Here is a 25,466-nt window from a genome sequence, read left to right as displayed (position 1 = left end):
TCTTTTAATAACTTTATAGACTGATTCACATGGTATGAAAACTGAGAGGAAATATAAAATGACACATACTAATTACACTTGCCATAAAATCATACATGCATGGCAAAATATATGATTATACCTTAGCACTGACAGTATAGTTTATACTACACATACAGTCAAACTTCCAAAGGGTTGGCTCTTAATAACAAAATGCTTTTTGATGGAAAATGTAGAGAAATGCAAGAATTGTGAATACTTCATCTAGACCTAATATCTTTTACTCGAATAGACATGTTCCATTCAATCTAGGGCCAATATGTCTAAAAGTTGTTTATAATAAAAATTCAATAATGAGACTAGAATCCACAGAGTTCTCCCTCTATTGGGTACTCTGAGTCATAAGCAGCTACAAATGTTCAAGTTCATATGGAAACATGACAGTGGCTTTTCTTGAGTGATAGTTGTGTTCAAATTTTAATATGGCACCATTTTCTTGTTCTCTCTATACAGGAGTTTTGAAAAAGTAGAAAATGATATAACCTTTCTTTGGTGTGATTCTGTAATTCTGCCTCTGGTTAAATTTGTCTGTGGTCCCTGAAAAGAGCACATCTTTACTCTCCAAGCCCCTCCCTGGACCTCTCCTTCCCAGGTCTGCTCTCACTATCTCAGGCTCCAGACTCTTACCTCCTCTAAATTAATATTTAAACTATCAGGTTGGAATGTACCCAGATAAATTAAATCCCCCCAACGCGCTAATGACTAATAATAGCTCAATAGGTGATCTCTCTGAGGTGTTTGCATTAAAAACCTTCATTCAAGTTAAGTTCTGTGTATAGGATTCCAAGCACAAAGGCAGGTAGGACTTTTTGGTGGACTTAGGACTCTATTTAAAGCTTCTTAAATCAAATTCAGTCTGTCTACTGCCTTTCTCTCCTTGGCATATTAAAACGAAGATTTCTGTAGGAACTGTACGTATACTAGCTTAAAAAATGTTTCAAAAGATATTCGTCAAAATTTCCTTTCCCTAAAGTGTTTTGATGAATGAAATGATATTTACTCTTACAATGTCGTTTACTGAAGGTGGCAGAATATTTTGTCATTCACTTAAAATTAATGAATATAATATAAAAGATTAATATATCAGAGGAAATTAGGGCGAAAAAAACCATCAGAACAGCTTGACTCCTCTTTGCTGGAATTCCTCACCCCAGTCAATGACATAAATCCTTAATTTTGCTCACTTTTGGAACCACATCTAATATATTTGACCAGAGGGAGTAGCCTTCGGGTGTGACTGGGAGGAAATTGATCAGGAAAAAAGAAAAGAGAGATGGAAAAGTAGAATGCTCTCAAGAAGGGGTGGGATTTGGGGTGGAGGCCAGAAAAAAAAATGGGACCGTTCCTTCATTCATTGAACAAACATTTCTTTCTGCCTTCCACATGCCAGGGCCTCTTCTATTGGCGTCTTCTCCGGAAGGGTGATCCTCGTCGACAAATTCCAGATTCTGATTATCTCAGGAACTTGAGCTGCCCTCACTTCCGACCTCCTCTCTCACGAACTGCCTTGAGGCAGGAGAGTCAGGATGGGATGGGGAGGGAAAGAGAGGCGAGGCCCGCCTCGCAGAGCACATCTGCTGTGTTCAGCCGGGAACGTCTGTCAAGCAGTGGGAGGGAGAAGCGCATGGAGCCACCAGCCCACTCTCGGGAGAAACTCGCCAGAAAAACACCCGCCCTGCCCCCGCCCCACTCCTCCCCGCGGGCTTCTGGTGGTTTCTTTAGGGAGGTGGTGTGGAAAGGCAACTTTTGGGAACTTGAAGGAGAAGGGTGTGTGGCGAACAGAGAAACGTGACTTCATCAGGTTCCGACTTAGACTCCCCTGCCGGGCTCAGGGGCAGTGGGCGGGCCAGGCCGGGTCGAGACGGGTGTGGGGCCGAGGCCGCGTCCCGAGCGGCGGTAGCAGCGGAGCCGGGCGGGGAGGGCGAGGGCCCCCAGGCGCAGTTCTCTGTCCGGCCTCGCGGGGGCGCCGGCGCGGCCGATCAGGTGACCGAGCACTCGTCCCGGGCTGCGGGAAGCGGCCTCGTTCTCAGCCGCCGGAGACGACGCCGCCGCCGCCACACCTAGTGGAGGAGCCCGGGAAGGCGGCGCGGTGGGGGCTGGGGCGGAGAGCGCCGGGGGTGGGGACGGAAGGGCGGCGGGCGGAAGGCAGGAGGTTGCCGGGGCGCGGGCTGCTGAGGGGAAAGGGACCCCGAGGCGTCCGCCGCGGCTCGCTCTGTCACCGGCGCGGGTTAAAGGCGCGGGGGCCATGGGCGCGCTCCCCTGAGGCGGAGGTCGCGGGCGGGAGGGGAGGAGGCCCGACAGAGGTAGCTGCGGAGGCCGCGGTCCGGTGACTGGGCGCGAGGCGGCCGGCGGCGGCGGCGGCACCACCACCACCACCACCATGTCGCGCTCCGTGCTGCAGCCCAGTCAGCAGAAGCTGGCGGAGAAGCTCACCATCCTCAACGACCGGGGCGTCGGCATGCTCACCCGCCTCTACAACATCAAGAAGGTGCGCACGGGCCGGCGAGGCCGCGGCGGGGGCGGCGGGTGGGCTGAGGAGGGATGGAGAGCGGGGGAGGCCCAGGCGGTGGGGGCGGCGGGCGGCTCCCGGGACAGAAATCACCGCCTCGCGGCTGCAGGCCCGGCCGGGGTCGCCGGGATGCGCCGCGGCCTATTGCGGAGTCCCAGCGCCTCTCCTGCTGGCTCGCGGGCCGGCTAGGGGCGGAGAGGAGCCATTTCCCCGCTCCCAGCGGCCAGATCCGGCCGGCCCGGCGCGGGGTGAGGGGCGCCGCCGCCGCTCTCGCCCCCTCCTCGGCGCCCCGGCTCCCGGAACGGGCTCTACGGGAAAGAGAGGAGGGTGGGTGGGCGAGAGTCTAAGAGGGGGATAGGAAAACTTGGGTGTTCAATAACTGAGGTCGGATGGTAGGAACCTGGCGGAGATGGAAGCAGTTTTCTGTTTTGGGTTTGTTAAGTGTGGGAATGTGGGAAGGGAATGGCTAATCAGGATGAACCCCGCATCCCCTCCACTTTTGCCATTTTATTTTAGATTGCCAAATAAAAGCCATTAGAGAGCGTGTTGACGATTTGGAATTATTTCATTTTGAAGGTGGAGAGGAGGGGGAAGTGAGGGTGGAACCAGTTTTCTCCTGAAATACTTCTGGGTTGTGAGTCACTAGAACAGGAATAACAACCTTCTCTCCCTTCCCTCTTTACTCCTCCTCATCTTAGTTTTTCCAACCATGTCTGATAATACCAAAACATCATTTCTTAAAGTTCGGCGTCTATACAAAATAAAAACTGTGAATATGTTGCTATTACTGCTGATTTTATAGCGTATTCTGATAATTTGAGTAGCTCTAGCTAATAGGCCCATTGAAAGTCTTTACGTGGCTTCAGCAGATTAAGGAATGAGGGGCTGAGTTGGAGTTAAGAAAAATAGATGTAAAGATAGAACAAATATTAATTTATCTTAGGAAAGAAAGACCAAAATCCTCTTTCTTTTAAGACAAAGTTAAAGTTTTAAATAATTTGATAAAGAGAAAGTTAAGATTTTTTGTGGCAATCTAGATCCTGACAGTTTCCAATGTGTATTTGATGTTATATCTTCGTAATTATTTTTGTTGGCTTTTTATTGCATCCTGAAGGTTTCTTTTTAGTTTAATCGTAGCAGTAGAGTTGTAGCCCTTGTGAATTAGGACTCCTGAAGAAAGAATATTTAAAAAAAATTCATACATGGGGTTGTGTAAAACTGACTTATTTGAACAATTTGATGTAGACACTGAATTCTAAAGGAGGAAAAACTGTCCTGGCTTAATAGTGGTAAATTTTGTGTAAAGATAGCTATGTTCCAGTCGCTTACCTGGACGTGAGGATTGGTTGACTTTAAACGCAGTGCAATCGGGATAGTAGCCTGTTCACTTTGTTACATTTTATGTGGCAGGAGCTCAGGGTCATTATAAAGAAGCCCTCTGCATTTACCAATGAGCCTTGGTTGTAAATTTATGTAAATTAGGAATAATTTAATTTTAGATAGTATTACTTATAGGTTGTATTGACCAGAACTTTTTTGTGAAATTATGCTCCTTAACAAACTTGGAAATTGGTTCCTATATGCCCTTTGTGCAAAAAACGAGCAAGTCAAACATTACTAAAAGTTTCTAGACATGTGGTATTGTGGTTAAAGGAAATGGTTATGATGGTTTCCAGAAGAGGAAGTGAGAGTAACATCAAAAGTGATTTGGGTATTTGGGCAAAATACCTTTTTTTAAAGCATTCATTGAACGTTTTTATGGCATAAATACAATCAAACTTTACATATTTCATCTTCATAAATGAAATAAGGTTGGACTAAATTCTAAGCATTTGAATGCTTATAATTCCAGTTCACTGCCTTTTCTCAAAAGCATATTTTTTTTTCACTTCCTGTTTTGAGAAACTCCAGGCTCTTGTATTATTAAACTAGTAAAATTTAAAATGAGTTGAATGTGATCATTATATCCAAGTGGCTAATATTTTGAATTATTGAAATGTTATATTTCAGCACTTAACGCATTTATAATTTCTTGAGAAATATTTTTCTACCTTGCTTGATTGTGAGTTCTCTCTGGGTGGGGACAGTGTTACTTATTTTTGAATTACTGGTACTTAGGGTCCTACCTGGTCCATGAGGCCTTCAGTTAGGACTTGTTGAAAAGGATGAATACATTATGTATAGTATATTTTATATATATGCAACATATATATGAATATGTGTATAATCTTGCTCTAGTTTTAATAGTAATAGCTTTTGCTCTGCTCTCCTTGTGTGATTTTGCATACACATACATCAGATGGATTTTGAATCTTTTGCCCTGTATAGAGTTGTCTGTAAAGGCTGGCATAGCTTCCTGGCTGGCTAGGATTGAAACATTTGTTCAAAAATCTTGCCAAAAAAGTGAGTGAGATCTGTTTACCATGTGTTTATAAGGTTCCTGCTGTTTACATTTTTATGACAGTATAAACCACATAATCTTTTCAATCTCTATCTCTTATACCTCAAAAAAAACTTCTACCGCATAATACATGCCTGCCAGTCAATTATCACATTTTTATTAATGCATGTGTGCATTAGATTGTCTATCAGATCTGATTGCTCTGTTTCAATTGAAAGTCTGCAATGGCAATATTTTAGTGAGCATACACAGTGAAAAATACTTCAGTGACCTAAGTAAAATAACTTAAGTTACTGTAATCAAGAGTAATAGGCTTTAATGCTTATTAGGGGAATGTAACATGGTTTCTGGAAAATGTTTTGCTTTTTTAAATAAAATTTCATCAATTGAAAATTTTTTGAGATCCTTATATGTACAGGTTATGAAAATTTTAAGGAATTTGTAGTCTAATCAGGGATGTAAGAACACATAAAGGAGGATTTTAGGAAAAAAAGGTGAAGGTGGTAGATAGTTTCACATTTAAATTTATTTGCATAATTCCTTAATTTTTTTAAAATTAAAAATATGTCTTCCCTTTTCTGGACCTAATAATGCTACTCACTTATATACTGATTTTTAACATTTTCAGGCTACTTTTATATCTGCTACTATGGCATGGCAGGCAGTGTGGTGGTGGAAATAAAGTGTACTGGGCCAGAAGTTAGGAGACCTGCCTTCCAATGTTTCAGTCTGTCTCTGAGAGATTTGTAATACTGGGTAGGTGTCTTGACTTCCCTGAGCTTCATTTTTCCTCATCTGTAAAATGGGGGGAAATTAACTGTGAAAGGAACACTAAAGTCTGTTCCAGCTCTGATTATGTTATCTTTCAAGTAGACATTAAGGCCTATTTTAAACAGGAACTGAGCTCAGTTTAGTTTTCCTTAATATAGGGATGGTAATGTGTGCTCTGCCTACTTTACAGAATTGTTTTTGTGAAGATAAAAGATAATAACAGTGTGAAAACAGTTTAAAACTTCTCTGAATCTAAGATAGTATTTGTTTAGGAGTTTCAGTAACTTTTTGGGGCAACATTTGTTTCTCTGAAATAATTTACTACTGCTTAGCAAACACATATGCCGAAATTCCAACAGAAGACATTTTAGCTAACCTTAAAAATGTTTTTTTCTTGTTTACTCTTTCTTGTTTTTTCTATTTTTTCCTACACCATCACCAACATGAACTTGATAACAACGGATAACAAAAGGTATCAGTTAATACTTTCATATTTTTCATCTTGTTAAATTATTGCTTCAATTTTAAAGGATAGAAAAGGAGAAAAGACCTACCCAACTATTGCAAACTTCTTTTTAATGGTGTATTTTTGCAGGTTTCAATGTACTTTTACTTCTTTATTTGAGGAGTACTTTTTTCCCACAGTCTTCTCCCCGTGATTTTGGATGAATTTATTTCATGAGGAAAGAAATTAATAGAATAGCAGTGTAAAATTGCAAGTCTTTAGCTGGTATCTGCTTATCTAATGGAGGAAAAAAAATGTATGTGAAGGATGCAGTCGAGGTAAAGCGAGGGGAATCAGATTTAGTCTTCCCTTTCAGTGTTACGTTTCTCTTCATTTAGGGCCTTATTTTCTGTGTTGGTTGATCAGGAGCAGAAACATGTTCCAAAGATTGGGATTCTGGCAAGTTGTAGACTAATAAACATTGTTAGTATGCATAAGATTTTTTTCCCCAGGGAGATTTCATTATCAAGATCCTTAAACGTGTTAAGAAGAAAACAGTCTCTTCATAAATCTGTATTTAAATAATATATATATTTACATAAACAAATCCTACTACATCTGTAACTTTCAAGGAAGCTGCTTGTAAAAAATGAAGATTTGATAATTCTGTTTCTTGTTATGCTGGATGGTAGGCTGAGGAGATTAAGGTCACTGAAAAATTGCATAGGAAAAAAAATTATTTTTTTAAGTGGCAGGGGTAGATTATCCATCTTGTGTTTCCTTTGTGGAATTGTTAGATAACTTAAATATTAATTTTTTTAATGATTATAAAAGGAATACAGGTTTATTGTCAAAAACTCAAACATGACTTCAAAAATTCTCTGCCTGCTCATCTCCCACTTTTAAAAATAAGCTGTATATAGTTAAACAATTTTCTGTACAAATGCTGACATATGTGCATGCATATTTTGTATTATGATTCAATTAGGTTCTTTCCAAAAATAAAATTGAGGAAGCAGCATGGTACAGTTTATATATCAATGAAATTAGGGTTCTTAATCTATTGCTAGTATACTTATATTTTAAGAAAATTACAGGGATGGACATATTTATCTAGCTACATCCAATGTGTTAAAAATGAGTGGAGCCAGATGAGAAAGTGTGTCAGTGTTGAAAATTCTTGTCCTTAACTGGCTAGGATGATTAAAAATTTAATTTGTATTCTTTGATAATTTACTAGCAGTGTTACTGTTAAGTAAAATTCTAACAATAATTTCAGATCACGTTCAGTAGATGTACATTTTATGTGTTAGAACTAAATAGTTTTATCTCTTTATTGTTCAACAAAAATAAGGTGTAATAAAAGTAATGCTAGCTGCTATTTATTGAGACTCTATTATATGCTAAATTAAAAAAAAATTTTTTCTTCATAGATCTGTGATGTAGGTACCTATTCTATAGATAAAGCAATTGAATTTGGAGAATTAAATTTGCCCAATTCTTACTTTAAAAAATAAGAATTGGATTGGCACCTTTCTTTCTTAACCCCTAAGTCTGAGCTCTTAATTTATTTTTGCCATTAGATTTATAGTCATTAGTGAAATTTTCGTGGTAGACATAATTAGATTTTGAACACACAATAACCTTAAAGAAATATGCAGTTATATTACAGAAATAATTTTCCTCTTAGACTACTTTTGTATGAACTTTGTACGGATTTGTTATGAAAAGATCATTGAGATCATAATTATCAGTATACCAGTGATTATTAAAGACTTCTGTTTAGCTTCGTAATGTATTAAAATGAGAAATAGTTTAGAATTAGGAAATTTAAAATTCAGTTTATTAGCATTTTTGAGAACATGTATTTTGTATTTACATTTCATATTATATGCATTTTTCCTTTGTGATTATTTCTAATATTTAGTTCATGACATATTAAAATATACAAACTGAAAGGACTGACCATACAAGTAATACTAAGAAAACTTACAGGAAATTTTGCTTTAAACTGGGGGTAGAATATATATAAAGCAGGAAGGAAGGTGTAAGCTCAAAGAAACAGTGAAATAGCATTTATCTTCCTTAATTTTAAGGACGCATACAATCATTTCCTCATTGCAGATATTCTATCTTTAATTTTGAGATTTTAAATATACTTTTTCATTTTATATTTTGATTTCTGAAGTCAAATGGTAACAGTTTTTTCATTGAAAAACCCTGCATGAATTATAAGAAATGCAATTAAGAAAGTGTAACCAGTAAGTGTGTTTCTTTCTGTCTTGGAGTTTACAAAAATAGCAGTATTCTTTTCTATTCCCAAGGCATGTTTTTCTATTGACTGTTTTTAATATTGTCTTTATTAGTAAATGTAAAATCTTAACTTTGATCCTATTAAAAATTTGCAGTACTGTAATTATTAGATTTTGATTTACTTAATCTGACAGTGATGAGAGAATCTCCTACTTAATCATTTCGTCACATACTGTTGTACTGACATGTTTTACTTAAATAAGTTAATAAGCTCTTGAATTGTTAGTTTGTCTATGTTGTTCAATTCCACTTGCAGTGACATAAACATCTTCTTGAGAATTGAATGGTAATTAGTAACTTTTATTTGAATCTTTAACATTTTTAATAATGAATTTTGAAATATATAATGGGTTAAAGGTTTCAAAGGAATCTCTTGTTTTAAGTAAAAGAGCCTGTACTGGAAAAACTTTCTTACTGCACAGTTGATTATTTTAGATATTTGACAGTAATAAACCTGTGTCTTTAAAACTATTTTATAAGTCACATGAACTATTCTTTTAGTCAGTACCAAAAACTGGGAGTTTCCTTTTCATTCATTCACTCTTCATTTATTGAATGTCTTCCTGGACACTAGGGAAACAGATAAATTAAGATACAGTTTCCAATGCCAAGAAATTCATATTGTAGTGGGTGAGAGAGATGTATAGATAACTAACTAAAAAGCAGTGTTTAAGTGTAGTTGTGGGTGTCTTGAAAAGTGAGTTAAAGATTCCTGTCTGGGAGAGATGGGAACAAGAGTTAGTGACTTTTGTGCTTGGTTTTGAAGTATGAATAGAAACTTTAGCTGGGCAGTGACAAGGAGTAGCCAGCCAGTCATTATTCAAGATTTCAGACATTTTTTCAGTGGAGTATATAAAGATACAAAATATAAAGTTATAAAATCCCCTAGTAATATCTAATGTCCTTCTTGCTGGTATATAGCCTCTAAACTTCTCTGTTATTTTCCCATACTTGTAGCATATTCTGTGGGTTGAGAGGGCTAGATTCTAGGTAAAGCTCTGATCCTTTTTTTTTTTTTTTTTTTAACTTTGGACAAGTTGTTTAGTCTTTCTGAATTAGGGTTTCTTTATTTAGAAATTGAGGGGACCAGTGGTTCTTAGTCAGGGATACACAATATAATCATTTTAGAAGGTTTTTAAAAATACATATATCTGGGTCATGACCCAAACCTACTGAATAAGAAAAAGCCCCTGAAGTGGTTTTGATGTTAAGAACCACTAAAATAAGTAAAGTGTAACTTCTTAATACTTCTGATTTCTTTTTCTGATAATCGTTCGCTATAATGATTTAATTTTGTTTTTTGGGGATAACTAAATTTCTGTAATGCTAAGCTGCACGTAGACCCTATACTAGCAAAACCATCTATAGGGTACTTATTTGCTCTCAGCTTCTCTTATGCTTCAAGTTATATTTTTTGGTTTTCTAAGCCGTATTAGTCTTATTGATTCTAATTCTTGCAATCTTAGATATTCCAGTTTTCCCACATTTGTGGAATACTCTTTAATTAGCCTTATAAGGTTGAGAATTAAATGAGTTAATTCACATAAAGTGCTAGTGTAGTGCCTGGCACAAGAGTAAGAAGTGAATAAATGTTAGCTATTGAAACATAGTGGGCTTGAAACATAGTGGACATTTACTAAGTGTTCTATGTAACACTTAGTGTTACACTTAGTGTAAGTGTTACACTTAGTGTTACTAAGTGTTCATTTTTTTTCTATTAACGCAGCTCAAGACCACCTTTAGGAAACATTTCTTAATTATTCCTTTTTACTGTCTGATATTATAGTTTGATATCTACTTACTGCTAATACAAAATAACTATTTGTACTTCAGAAGTATGTTTCTCAGCAGTCCTTTAAAGAGCAACTTCTTTAGAGTAGTAAAAATGTGGCCAGATATAACACTTTTAAAAAACCATAACAGAATGCCTTTGTTTATAAACTGAAATGTTTCTGTATATGAGAAGCTGAAAAATGTTTGAGAACAAGGACATAGACATCTTCTTGAGAATTGAATGGTAATTAGTAACTTTTATTTGAGTCATTAAAATGTTTAACAGTGAATTTTGAAATATATAATGCATTGAAATATTTCTTAAGTTTATGGTTTTCCCAGAACCTGTGCTTAGGAAACAGTAATCATAATTTATATACCTTTAAATCTGCTACTGTTGACTCTAATTAAGAGGTAATGTATAAAATTACATTAATTCTAAAGCATTTCTAATAATTTCAGTATACTTTCCTATCAAGCTTCTTAATCCAAACTGTAGAAGTGGGTTACTTCTTTTTCCTTCCTTTTTTTTTTTCACCTACCCCAGCTCAAGGGGGAAATTGAAAGCAGATTGGTTGGGCAAAATATAGGTGATACAAATGAGGGGAAAAAATGGAAAATTAATCAGTAATAATAGAATTTGAAGCTTGTTTTGGTCTTGATAGATTTTCCAATACTTACTGGAAAATTTCACACCGTATTTCATTATTTTTAAAAATAGAAAATAAAAGAATTATACACAAGTTCCTTTTATGGTCCATGATCTTATTGGGTCCATTTTTCCTCTAGGCATTAATTTCAATTTGCTGAAGACTCAAGGGAGAATCTTTGTCCCTTTATGCCTTCAATTTTGCAAAGCCTGCTTTAAAACAGGTTTATTATTTCTTGTTTATTGAGTAAAAGTTAAATTGCTCTTTCTAGCATAAATTGGTTACATTTTGTATTTTTCTCCTCTTTCCTGATATGATTCAGATGAGGTTGATTTCTTTCCTATGCTCTCAAAAATAGCATTCTCACTCTGATCCCTGGGATTTTGTTCATGGTCTTTTCAATTAAGTTATTATATTAAAAGAAATCGTTTTGTTCTGTAGTATTTTGGCAAAGGAATGTGTTTTATTGCTGAGTTAGACTAGAAATTAAAAAATAAAACTTATTGAAATCATAGGAATTTTCCTTTAATAGTGATTACTCCAATAAAAGTTTTGAGCAGCTGAGGTATTGAAAGAAGGGAACTTTTTTTTTTTTTTTTTTTTTGCTGTACGCGGGCCTCTCACTGCTGTTGCCTCTCCCGTTGCGGAGTACAGGCTCCGGACGCGCAGGCTCAGCGGCCATGGCTCACGGGCCTAGCTGCTCCGCGGCATGTGGGATCTTCCCGGAGCGGGGCACGAACCCGTGTCCCCTGCATCGGCAGGCGGACTCTCAACCACTGCGCCACCAGGGAAGCCCTGGAACTATTTTTGTATACATTTTTGGGAGCATATATTTTTATTTTTTAAATTTATGTATTTTTAATTAATTTTTTGGAGTATAGTTGATTTACAATATTGTGTTAGTTTCTGCTGTAGAGCAAAGTGAATCAGTTTTACATACACATATATCCACTCTTTTTTAGATTCTTTTCCCGTATAGGTTATTACAGAGTATTGAGTAAAGTTCCCTGTGCTATACAGTAGGTTCTTTTTAGTTATTTATTTTTTATATAGTAGTGTGTATATGTCAATCCCAGTCTCCCAATTTATCCCTCCCTCCTTTCCCCCTTGGTAACCATAACTTTGTTTTCTACATCTGTGACTTTCTGTTTTGTAAATAGGTTCATTTGTACCATTTTTTTAGATTCCACATATAAGCGATACATCTTTGATATCATATGATATAATATCATATCTTTGTCTTACTTCACTCAGTATGACAGTCTCTGGGTCCATCCATGTCACTGCAAATGGCATTATTTTGTTCATTTTATGACTGAGTAATATTCCATCGTATATATGTACCACTTCTTTAACCATTCCTCTGTTGATGGACACTTAGGTTGCTTCTATGTTCTGGCTATGGTGAGTAGTGCTGCAGTGAACATTGCAGTGCATGTATCTTTTTGAATTATGGTTTTCTCCGGATATATGTGCAGGAGTGGGATTGCTAGATCGTATGGTAGCTCTGTTTTTAGTTTTTCAAGGAACCTCCATACTGTTCTCCATAGTGTATGTACCAATTGACATTCCCACCAACAGTGTAGGAGGGTTCCCTTTTCTCCACACCCTCTCTAGCATTTATTGTTTGAAGATTTTTTGATGATGGCCATTCTGACTGGTGTGAGGTGATACCTCATTGTAGTTTTGATTTGCATTTCTCTAATAATTAGTGATGTACAGCATCTTTTCCTGTGCTTTTTGGCCATCTGTATGTCTTCTTTGGAGAAATGTCTGTTTCGATCTTCTGCCCATTTTTTGATTGGGTTTTGTGTTTTTGATATTGAGCTGGGAGCATATGTTTTTATTTTTATTTATTTTTTAAAAAAATTATTTATATATCTATTTATATCTTTGGCCGTGTTGGGTCTTTGTTACTGCACGTGGGCTTTCTCTTGTTGCGACAAGCAGAGATTACTCTTCATTGCTCTGCGCAGGCTTCTCATTGCAGTGACTTCTCTTGTTGCGGAGCATGGGCTCTAGGCACGCAGGCTTCAGTAGTTGCAGCACGCGGGCTCAGCAGTCGCAGCATGTGGGCTTCAGTAGTTGCAGCGTGCAGGCTCAGTAGTTGTGGTGCACGGGCTTAGTTGCTCCGCAGCATGTGGGATCTTCCTGGACCAGGACTCAAACCTGTGTCCCCTGCATTGGCAGGCAGATCCTTAACCACTGTGCCACGAGGGAAGTCCATGGGAGCATACGTTTTTATTTATTTATTTATATTATTATTATTATTTAAATTTATTTTATTTTTTGGCCGTGTTGGGTCTTCGTTGCTGTGCATGGGCTTTCTCTAGTTGCGGCGAGCAGGGACTGCTCTTCGTTGCGGTGCGTGGGCTTCTCGTTGTGGTGGCTTCCCTTGTTGCGGAGCATGGGCTCTAGGTGCGCGGCTTCAGTAGTTGTGGCGCGTGGGCTCAGTAGTTGTGGCGCACGGGCTTAGTTGCTCTGCGGCATGTGGGATCTTCCTGGACCAGGGCTTGAACCCGTGTCCCCTGCATTGGCAGGTGGATTCTTAACCACTGTGCCACCAGGGAAGTTGGAGCATATGTTTTTAAATAAGTGTTTTTAGTGTTTTGGAATCTTTGGGTACTCAGAGTAACTGTAAAACCCTGAGCAAGTCACTGAATTTCAGATGCTCCTTTCCTCTCTGTTGAGTGATGGTTTAGATAATTTCTAAACCAAGGTGTTTTGCACGCAACAGCTACCCAGTAAATGTTCCTTTTACTCTCTACTCTTGTGTCTTTATTGTTTTCCTTTTTAATGGTTGTTGCTTAATCTCTTATGAATAGAGAGAGGACTATCTCTATCTATATATTTTTTTAACATTGTGGTAAGGCAGTTTTTGAAAAACTACGTAACATTAACCATATGAAGTTAAGCTGTGGTACGTAATCTATATTGAGACAATCTGAGGAAAGGCCTTGGGAAGGAATTTTGGTGGTAGATTGGCAGAAAGATTTGTTTTAAAGTCATATTTAAAATTACATAAAGTCTGATCTTGAGGTTTCTAATCAAAGATGTTTATTTTGTGCCCCTAATAGAATATTATGTGGTTCTTTGAAACATCTTTGTTTTTTATTTTGGGTAATAATGTTATATTTGTGTTTTGTGAAAAAATGAATTAGGAAATACTGAATTGACAATACTGACATTGAATTGGTTACATGGAAAATCTTATTTTGATAATTGGGAACTCACTATAGATATCCAGGTGTTTTGAAAAGTTTTACTTAAAAAAATAGAATTGTTTAAAAGTTATAAGTACTTGTGGGCCAGGCACCTGAAATAAGTACTTTATGTGCATTTTGTCTTTAAAAAATCTGAACAGTCTACCCTATGAAGTAGGTAATAATAGTATCCTCAGTTTATGGGTTAGAGTACTGAGGCTTAGGTTAAGCAACTTGCCTAAGGTCATATGGGTTGTGATCCACTTAGAGACAAGAGTTGTTAATTATTATGTTTAACAGTATTTCCTTTAACACTTGTGTAATTTTATCTGCCACATTAGTCTTAACTTTGTTGAATTTAAAGATAATTAGAATATTCATGGGAAATAAAGTTCCAATTCTGAAAACTGGAAATTTAAGTATATAAATATTTAAATTTGCTTTAGATCTTCTGGGATTTTAAATTATAGTATTTTATGCATTATGAAATCATGCTGAGTCAAGATAAAGTAAAACATAAGGTTTTAGTGTGGTGCTTTTTAAAAAAATTCTGTAGTTCAGATATAGTTTCCTTTTTGTCTGGTGAAATAGCCCTTTTAGCCAGTTATGCAAAAAACTTTTTATTGTAGGGCTATTAAGATTCAGGGGTTTAGACACAGTTTTGCCCTCTACTCACCTTTTCTTTTTTTGGGGGTGGGGGGCAGGGGCGGCGGTTTGCAGGTTAGAAGTACTCAAGAGTTTTATTTAATTGAATTGGTAATTTATTAAACCTTTTGATTCAATCTTTTTGGTAGCGTTTCTGGAATGTATTAGTCTAAAATGAATTGATAACTATAGTAGTCTATATCATTTTCTTAAATCTGCTATTTCAAAGGGCGTTACTTTTAAGAATGAAAGATTAATTTTGTGTAATATTGTTATTGCAGTAAGATAGGGTTTTAGGTGTATCAAGTGCAGGCTGTGTTCTTAAAATATAAGTTGTTATCTTATGATTCCTTTGTCCTCAATGTCATCAAAATGAAATTTTTGAGTTAGAGTGGGAAAGAAGATTAATCTTTATAAAACAAGACATCTGGTTAGTTGGAATTTTGCTGTACTCTTTCAGTATAGTAGGACATTCTTCTTAACTAAATTATTCAGTATGGCTCTTTGCCAAGATGTACTTACCTAGATGACCTTGGGCAAGTTACTTAACCTAAGCCTCAGTATTCTAACCCATAAACTGAGGATACTGTTATTACCTAGGTACTTTTAGTAGGGTTTTATTTTTTTCTTGCACTTTTTTTGGCCAGATTATTTGCAAGTGTCTGTATGGGTGTTAAGTAAATAAATCAAGTAGGTTGATTTCAGAAAAAAATAAAATGTGCCTAGTACTTCCGTATAGTGTCTATTAATCTTATATTTTTTATTGGCCTTTTTTGAGTGCTTGTGGTATACCAGATACCTTTAAGAATTCTGCTCATGTACACACATACAGACACTCATGTAATGGGCTTAAAACCTTTTTGTGTACATTGTAATTATTATCACGTAATTAACAGATGACGAACCTGAGGCACAGAAAATCACTTGGTTATATTACAGTTAGGAGCCAGGATTTGAACATGGACAGCCTATATCCATGTTTTTAACTACTAGGCTAATCTTTTTCTATAAGTAAAACAAATTTAGTATGTTTAGACTTGGAGTAAATAAAGAAATAAGTGATTGGGGGAAGGAGTTGTAGTCATTATTACTAGTTCTGTATACTCTGATAAAGACTATTCTGTGGTTACTATTCATATGAGACTTTTACTTAGGTAATTATAATTATAGCTATTATTAACAACAGTTAACATTTTTAGCGCACTATGTGCCAGTCCTTTTGCTAAATACTGTACATAGCTTATCTGTCTTTTAATCCTCATAATTAACTCTATGAGGTAAGTACTGATGTCCCCATTTACACGTGAAGAAACTGAGATTAGGAGATGTTATGTAATATAGTCAAGGTTCGATGGATAGTAAGTGATGAAAATTGAAATTCAGCCAGTCTTATTCCAGAGTCTGTATTCTTAATCTTTATGGCATACTGCCTCCCAGTGTAGTTTGTTTAGTTATGGCTCACTGAGTAGTGTGGAAAAAGATAAATTAATTCCAAGGAAAGACTATATAACCATTTATTTTTCCATGAAATTCCATTCTTTATGTTTTCAGTGTAATAAGGAAGAGCCATTCATATATAGATATATGTTTAATTACTTGATTAAATTCTTACATAATTTGTGATCATTGGAAATGGGTGTGATAGTCTATCATATTTTCATTTGTTGATTGCACTAATATTGTTAGGATGGATAACTGAATTTTTAAGTAATTAGAGTATGAAAGATAATATCATTTAAAAAGAATTTGGAATCACTTTGGGATTCTTCACGGCCTCAGGCATGTTTATGAAACTTGCTTTTCATTTTATCATTGATATAAGGAAATGCTAATATGTAACTATTTCTATTGGGACAAATTCTTAGTTATGTGGTTCTTAGTTATTCTTTATAGTATAATATTTTTGGGGGAAGTAGATTAATTGGAAGATTAATTTATGAGAAATAATATTTTAAGCAAATGATAGTCTGAGGAAAAGTCAGATATATTTTAATATTTATGATGTTGAAATGGAATTTACAAAATAGCCTCTTATTGGTGTGGTTAAGGATTACAAAGTTCTAAATTTCTTATCTAATTATGTTTGAGAATTAAGATAATTCTTATTGCATTCCTATTTCCATTTGGAAAATATAGGAATGTTTGCATTGATTTTTATACTTTGGCTTGGAAAGGAGTTAGTTGATATTTGAAAAATAGTTTTAATTTGAGCTGAAGTGCAAAAGTCATCCAATAACGATTTATTTTTATTCTTGGCTACCGTTTCTTTTTAAGGTATGTAAAATTTCACTGATGGTTTTGTTCCTGTTTTTATAGTTGCATGTAGTCTTTATTTTTCCTTCTAGTATTATTTTAAGTTGATTTAGAAAGAGCACCAAGAAAGTGACATGGTTGTACACCTACACAGTAGTATTTAAATATATATAAATAATATAAACTCTATAAATCTATTGTATACTAAAACTTGCTACTTAAAATACCTTTAAAATTATAGCACCATACAGTTCTCATCTTGTTTTGTTATTCATAGTCTGCAGTGCATAAGTTCTCTACTGAAACGTGTGTCATAGTTTGACAATCATTGTTTACAAGTAATTTTCTCTCTTTTTATTACAATGCTTCCCCAGCAAGGACAAGTTTGGAAGGTTTGCAAAGCTTTTCACCTTCCCTCTGCCCGCTTGCCCGCTTTCAGATCAGTTTCATGTTTCATAACTTCTCTTTCTGCAATCCACAACATAGCCATAGTGAATGATGAAAAAACATTAAATTGCAAAACTGTATTTCTTCACACATAATAGTTAACTTTTCAAAGGACACATCCTCTTTAAAATGCAATAAAAAGAAGTTAAGTAAGAATGTTATAATTTTAGTAATTCCCTAAGAAATAGCATCTCACTAGAAAGCAGTTAATTAAATGTCACAGAATGAAACTGAACAGTATTGAAGATTATTCTGTATTGCTCATAGTTCAGATAAAAAGTTCTTTCTAATAATAATACCTTACATTTGTACAATGATTTACAGTTTACTAGAGAGAATGCTGTACTGCTGATGTGGTCAAAATGTAAACATTTCCATTTGTTCTGTGTTTAAGAGATATAGAATAGGTATAGATTTCATTGTTTGAAGTGCTGCTGGTATGATGGAAACCAATGTTGTAACTCAGATGTTCAGAGGAACAGGCAACACAGCTTTAGTGCTGTAAAGACAATTTTAGCAGCTTCCAGTTCTTTTGAACTAGGGCTCTTGTATTAAAATGTTTAAAGTGAATGAGGAAAACATTTTGGAAGAGACATTTAAACATAAGCTTTTATTATATAACACGTAGAAAGAAACATTTCCAGTACTCTACTGAATATTTAATTTTGTAATATTTTAATAGCTTCAAATGAATACAATCCTACCTCAAACCAAGAATTTCTTTTTCTTTTTCTTTTTTTTTAGGTTTGAGCTTTTTCCTTCACTGCTGTTCTGCGCTAACTGCTTTGAAACTTTCCATGCATTTTTTTCAGTAGAAGAACATCTCTGTACTGTCTCCCATTGCATATTTCAGCTGTGACAATCCCTGCACTTTGCCTATTCATTTTGTCACCTGCTCACCAAAAACAAATATCTCCTTAATTTCTGATTACAGATTTGCTATTATTCCTTGGTTTTAGAAGAAGGATGCATTTCACTTTTATTACTGTTGTTTTATAGGCTTGTGGAGACCCCAAGGCAAAACCATCCTACCTTATTGACAAAAACCTGGAATCTGCTGTGAAATTCATAGTTAGAAAATTCCCTGCTGTAGAAACCCGCAACAACAATGTAAGTCATTTAAATTTTTATATTACTTGATTTTAGCCATCTGTATTGGAAGTAGTGGTCAGTATAATGCTTGAAGTAGCTGTTATTTATCTACTTTATATTTAGACATACAAATTGCATACATTGATTAAGGGCTTTTAGAGATAATATTCTTATCTCTAAACTGGAAAAAAAATGAGCTACATTGCCATTTTATTATAGAAAACATAAGATCTTAATTTCTTATATACACTTATTACCTTTCAAATTGCAACAAAGAGTAAGGTAATAGATACATGTGTATTTCAAATATTTGCATGACTAGTTGGGGAGTGTTTTCTTATAGTCATAGACTGAACTGTCTTGAAGTTAGAAAATGTCTTCATAGGGCTTGTATTGTTTTTAGTAATTAGCTGTGTTTAGCTTTAAAATGTATTTGTTTCTCTAGTTTTTTTTATAATTGAGAAAAACATTTTTGAAAAATAATATAACAAGCTGATGGTGTTAGGATCTTTATTATCCCATATTACTTTTCTCTGATGGGAAAATTTTTCATAGTACTCTATTGAAATATTTAGTCTTCCCAATATGTTCACATATCTTTTGGTAATTACTTATAATAACTGCTATGAATAACTAATTTTAGGAAATTGGAGTTATTTTTCACCTTGCTGTGGCCTTTTCATTTAAATTTTGTTGACTTGGAGTCTTTCTGCATGTCTTCTCTTTTTCCTTTATTTTTTTCTTTGATAGTCTTATGTTATAATTCTTGCTATCTCTTTTTCTTAATGTACAAACTTAGTCTAGAAATTTCCTCTTACATGTGATTTCCCTACTTCTAAGAAGCTCTGCTTAAGAAATATTTTGTCATCTTTTGGTTTCCTCAAATCATGTATGTTCATTGAAGATTTGTATTAGCCTGTTGATTCATCTTTCACTTAAAAATATTTTAATATAGAGGAAAAATACCAGTCACAATTAACAAAATACATCTGATAAAGTGCTTTTTAAAGAATTAATTTTAAAAAGTTTTTATGTTTTTTGTGAGTATGGGTTAATAGAAGTCTTTCTTTGTTTCACAGAAGATTGTGTTTTATCATTGGTATATTAAGGTATGACAATTAGTTCCTGATTACAAGTGAGTGATTCAAAGCACATATCCTTAAGAACACTGTTATTTGTGTGGAGAACTCTTTTTTAGTTATTGACATTAATTAGCTAACTCATCTGAGAGATTATGTACTCACTCTAAATTAAAGAGATTTTATAATAAAATCTGTCTTATGTTTAATTTCATATACACTTCTCTTTTTCATGGCTCAAAATCTCTGTGATATGAGCTCTTCAGAGAATCTTTTCAGTTTAATTTATATACATATATATGTAAATTTCTGTGTGAGAATGAGCATTTTCTTAGAAAATTAGCAAGATCTGATTAAATACATATTCACTGTTTCATAACAGTAAAATTTTTTGTTAAAGAATAAATAGAGAATCTTTGTTCTTGATTTGCTGGGCAAGCTGTTTACAATAATGCTGTTGGGGGTTTTTTTTTCCTTGTTTGTTTTTTAATACTTTTACTTACCTTTTTAACTTTTGCAGTACAAAATTGATTTTTTAAATAACAGCTTTATTGCAATATGATTTACATAGCATGCAGTTCACCCATTTAAAGTATACAATTCAGTGGGTTTTAGTATCTCCACACAGTTGTGCATCCAATGCCACAATCAATTTTAGAACATTTTCATCATCCCCCTAAGAAAGTCCAGACCCAGTAGCAGTCACTCCTGCCAACATCCACCCTCCCCTGCCCCCAACCCTAGGCAAACATGAATCTGCTTTCTGTATGCCTGCCTATCCTGGAGATTTTATATAGAGTCAAATAACATGTCTTTTTTGACTGGCTTCTTTCACTTAGTGTAATGTTTTCAGTCTATTCAAGTTGTAGCATGTATCAGTACTTCATTTCTTTTTATTGCCAAAAAATATTCCATTGTGTGGGTATATCACATTTTATTTATCCATTCATCAGTTGATGAATGCTTGAGTTGTTTCTGCTTGACTATTATGAATAATGCTGCTACGAATATTTGTGTAAAAGTTATGTGGACATATGTTTTTTATTTCTCTTGGATATATACGTAGGAGTGGAATTGCTGGGTCATGTGATAATTCTATGTTTAACCTATAAAATCAATTATACAACGTTGTTGAATGTTATGACTACTTGTAGAATGTACTCTGGTTGTTTTGTTTGCAAAGTCTGAGTTCTGTCATATGGTCTTTACAACTATTCTATGTAATGCTATTCTTTTTTTTTTTTTAACCTCCTGAAGCACTGCGTAGTTTTTGAGTATTTGTGAAGTTTTGTGATCTTATTTTGATTTGGGCCTGCTAAAATCCTTTGAGAAGTTCCTAGCCAGTTTACGTTAGGAAATGAGAAGTGAGGAGTTTAGTTTTATTGTTATATTTAATTCTAGAGAAATAGTTAATAGAAGCTTAAGGACAGGGAATGACAGTAGCATCTCGTATTGATAGGAGCTTGCAGATTTCTGGCTACTAAAGCACACTGAAGAAATAGTATTGATATCACAGTTGGTTTTTTTCTTTCTTATTCCTTACTCTTTTCTTATTCTTTGGGCCATTGTATAAATATGTGCTTCAGAACATGCTTACTTTATCTCAGGGATCAAGAAGATTACTGGTTAGCACTTTTTTGTTTTGATTTATGTTATACAAGCACCACTTGTCCCCAATTTCAGAAAAGGCAGTCACGAAAATTAAGATTTTTTCAGTGAAAAATTCAGCAAAATTTTTGCTTTCAAGTTTCTAAAATAGATCCTTACAAAAAAGCCAGTCTTGGGCTTCCCTGGTGGTGCAGTGGTTGAAAGTCCGCCTGCCGATGCAGGGGACACGGGTTCGTGCCCCAGTCTGGGAAGATCCTACATGCCGCAGAGTGGCTGGGCCCGTGAGCCATGTTCGCTGAGCCTGTGCTCCGCAGCGGGAGAGGCCACAACAGTGAGAGGCCCGCATGCCGCAAAAAAAAAAAAAAAAAATGTTGATTTTTGATTGTTTCTTTAGTAACTGCTCCTGCTTCCAGCTCCTATACTTTGAAATCCAGTAGAAGCTGGGAGCACATAGATATCTAGTATACAATGAAGGAAGGCAGTGCCGACTAATAGCAGAATTGGTTCCTAACATGGCTTCAATAAGTGATGATGTTGCACTCTGTCGAGTCACTTTTACTGTCTTGCTTAGGCCTCTTTGTGACCAGTTATAAACTTACAAACTTTCCCCCCCAATTCTGGACTTAGGGAGAGTCTGTACCAAGGAATGTGATTCTGCTTTTTTCCTGGGTCATGGTGTTGAACTAAATGCCCTATACACTTCAAAGCAGCTTGATTAAGTAAAATTCATATGAATAAAAGCCATCCAGTTTTATAATTATAACAGACACTTAATTGAGTGTCTAATATGTGCCAGGCTATATATTTTAATAGACTTTATAGACTTTCTTATTTAGTTTAGATTAAGGAAAGCGGTTCTGAGTTGAGAGATTATCTAATTTGCCTATAACATGATATCTTCCATTATTTTGAAAGTGTAACTGTCAAATGGATTTATGATTTGTTTCTCATAGGTTTCTTATGAGCATATAGAGGGAAATCTGTTATTTCCCTGGATGGAGAAAATAGTAGAAACTCCTTATTTTATCAACAGGTAAAAATTGTTTTGCCCAAGAAATCCTAAAAGCTAATATTCAGGTGTATGTTAAAACTTTTCTTAAGAAATTTTTTTTTCTAAAAGTTAGAAAACTTAATTTCCCTTCCCCTTTCTTCCTACACAGTAAAAGTATCTGGCACAAAAGTGTCATTATGGGATTTTCCTCTTTATTGTCCATTTTAGTACAAAATTTTGGACTTGATTCCCAAATTAAGGGGGAAATGATATAAATTACTGTCCTGTATATGTTAAATTAGATCTTAATGCCCTAAGAATGAAGACATTGTGAGTAGAGTGGCACAATAATAATATAGGGATTCTGGACTTAGATACAGGCCATTATTGAAATAATTTGAAATTAAGCTTTCAGACTTAGAGGAATATTTTGTGTTATAGATATTGTTTATTTCCTCTTTCAAGGAGCACAGTATTACAAATACTATGCAATTATATTTTTTATTTAAGTAGCTTACAACTGTCACTCAAGGCAAGACAAAATAAAGCAACTCTAAAGGTGTCGTCATTGCAGTAAGGTTTGTTCAGAGATACAGCATTAGAGTCTGTTTTAGGACACCATTTTATCCCTAGTGCTTGGCAGATAAGAGGCACTAAATAATGATGAGTGAATGAACCTAACTGATATGATTTAATTTAGCTAACTTTCATTTATTCAAACATTGTCTTAGAACTATGTCAGGATTCAGACTTACCAACACTTTTTTAAAAAACTTCATTATGTTATTAGCTATAAAAATAACTGTACTTTTTATTTTTAGTGGAGTCCCAGCTTCCTGAAAACATAAATGTGTTCTGGGGGTGGGGTGGTGGTATTGGGGATGGGGATGGGGAGGCTCTTGACACATGCACTGTGGTTTAGTCAGGAGTCAGAAAGAAAGGGTAAGAAAACTTACTCGTTCCTAGTCTCTAAATGGGCATTACTTGTCTTATCATGGCTTCCATTATGATGGTAGTATACTGGTTAAGAGGATGGACAACAAACCAGAATTTGAATTTTGGTCTTTCCACTTGGCTGAATAATATTGGACAGATCATTCAACATCTTAAGGTCTCTTTGTGCTTATCTCTAAAGTGGTGATAGGAACTTTCCTGGTGGACAGTGGTTAAGAATCCGCCTGCCAATGCAGGGGACACGGGTTCGAGTCCTGGTACAAGAAGATCCCATATGCTGCAGAGCAACTAAGCCCATGCGCCAGAATGACTGACCTTGCGCTCTAGAGCCTGTGAGCCACAACTGCTGAGCCCGCATGCCACAACTACTGAAGCCCGTGCACCTAGAGCCTGTGCTCTGCAACAAGAGAAGCCACCGCAATGAGAAGCCTGCGCACCGCAACGAAGAGTAGCCCCTGCTTGCCGCAACTAGAGAAAGCCCGCGCGCAGCAACGAAGACCCAGCACTGCCAGAAATTAAATAAATTGATTAATTAATTTAATTAAAAATAGATTAAAAATAAATAAATGGTGATAATTCCAATCTTAAGAAGCAGTTTAATATCTCCTAAAGCACTTAGCAGATTTGTGTAACAAATTACTTTTGAAAAATGGAAGCTGTTATTTATATTACTTCTCTGACTTTTTGGTCTACTTTACTGGCTTTTCTTCTAGCAGCTCTTTCAACGTGGGTATTTCTAAATGACCTTTTTTTTCACACCCTGCAGTATATATGTATGAAAACATTTTACTTCCATGGCTTCAACTAAGTAATATACTATCAACTAAGTAATATACTAGATAGTATACTATCTAGTAATATACTATCTGTAGTTACCCTTTGGACAGCTCCACAAGCTAAATATCAAACATTGTATCCAGTGTTGAATACATGATTATCCTCCATTTTGTTTCTCTTCTGTGTTCTCTGTTTTGAGCCATCACCATTCACTTGGTTACCTAAACTGGAACCTTTGGAAACCCCTTTAACTTTTTTTATATAAATTTATTTTATTTTATTTATGTATTTTTGGCTGCATTGGGTCTTCGTTGCTGCGCCTGGGCTTTCTCTAGTTGCGGCAAGTGGGGGTTACTCTTCGTTGCAGTGCGTGGGCTTCTCATTGCAGTGGCTTCTCTTGTTGCAGAGCAGGGGCTCTAGGCACGCGGCCTCAGTAGTTGTGGCATGTGGGCTTAGTTGCTCCTCAGCATGTGGGATCTTCCCGGACCAGGGCTTGAACCTGTGTCTCCTGCATTGGCAGGTGGATTCTTAACCACTGCACCGCCAGTGAAGCCCTGTAACAGAATTTTGTGGGGTTTTTTTGCGGTACGCGGGCCTCTCACTGTTGTGGCCTCTCCCGTTGTGGAGCACAGGCTCCGGACGCGCAGGCTCAGCGGCCATGGCTCACGGGCCCAACCGCTCCGCGGCATGTGGGATCTTCCCGGATCGGGGCACGAACCCGTGTCCCCTGCATTGGCAGGCGGACTCTCAACCACTGCGCCACCAGGGAAGCCCTGTAACAGTTTTGATGATGTACTTTTGTGAAGAAGTATGTGTGTGTATCCTAATGGCAACTTAAAGAAATATTGGTTTTGACCAATTAAACTTTACCAAAATTCAAAGAATTTTAATACAGTGAGAACTAACTTGTGTCAATATTCTTTTAAAAATGTATCTTCAACATTTAGTTAATATCTCTTCTACATGTAATAGTCTTTAATTCTGCCTTGAATAAAGAAAGTAAATATAAGAATGAACCCCTCACTAGAAGAAACAACTAAGCCTTTAATATATTTGAAAAGTATTTGAAATAGGTCAAGTGATGGCAGGGAATTGCATCAGCCCTAATGACCTACCTAAACGTTTAAATCTTTTTATTTTTAATTTTTACCATGCTAACATGAATACATGATAATGAATTGAATAGTCTAGAAGAATTAAGGATGAAAAGTGAGTGTATGTAATCCTACCCCACTCTCTCCCACCCTGGTCATATTTCTCAGGGGGAACTTCTGCTTTTAGTGTATCTGGAGGTTACCTCCAGAACTATAAGGAATATGCTGATTCTTTTATATATTCATTTGCCAACTTTAGACAGGATCTATTAATTCTTTGCTACAAAATATGAAGATTTAGCTCATTAGGTTTCCTCCCCTCATTTACCCTCTCCCCTCTTCCTGATGTTTGATAGTTTTTTTGCTAACATTTTTGGATCATTGGTTACTTCTTTTTAAACTTTAAATAGTATATAGTTCTT

General features: G+C 36.0%; 1 protein-coding gene across 2 annotated transcripts in view; it reads left to right on the top strand.

Moving 5' to 3' along the window:
• Window positions 1-1,630: 1,630 nt before the first annotated feature.
• NCKAP1 (NCK associated protein 1) overlaps window positions 1,631-25,466 on the top strand; it is a 97,520-nt gene continuing 73,684 nt past the window's right edge. Inside the window, exons 1-3 of one of the 2 annotated variants that reach the window (XM_004267403.4) lie at window positions 1,631-2,527; window positions 17,377-17,394; window positions 18,449-18,559. In XM_004267403.4, coding sequence (XP_004267451.1) covers window positions 2,420-2,527; window positions 17,377-17,394; window positions 18,449-18,559 — 237 coding nt within the window. In that variant the 5' untranslated portion in view covers window positions 1,631-2,419. The remainder of the gene's footprint in view (window positions 2,528-17,376; window positions 17,395-18,448; window positions 18,560-25,466) is intronic. The other variant, XM_004267404.3, reaches the window with a different exon arrangement.

Source organism: Orcinus orca, chromosome 7 (assembly GCF_937001465.1).
Source record: "Orcinus orca chromosome 7, mOrcOrc1.1, whole genome shotgun sequence".
In the NCBI taxonomy this organism is placed as follows: Eukaryota; Metazoa; Chordata; class Mammalia; order Artiodactyla; family Delphinidae; genus Orcinus; species Orcinus orca.
Note: the sequence above shows the minus strand (reverse complement) of the source record. Positions and strands in the feature narration are given on the sequence as shown.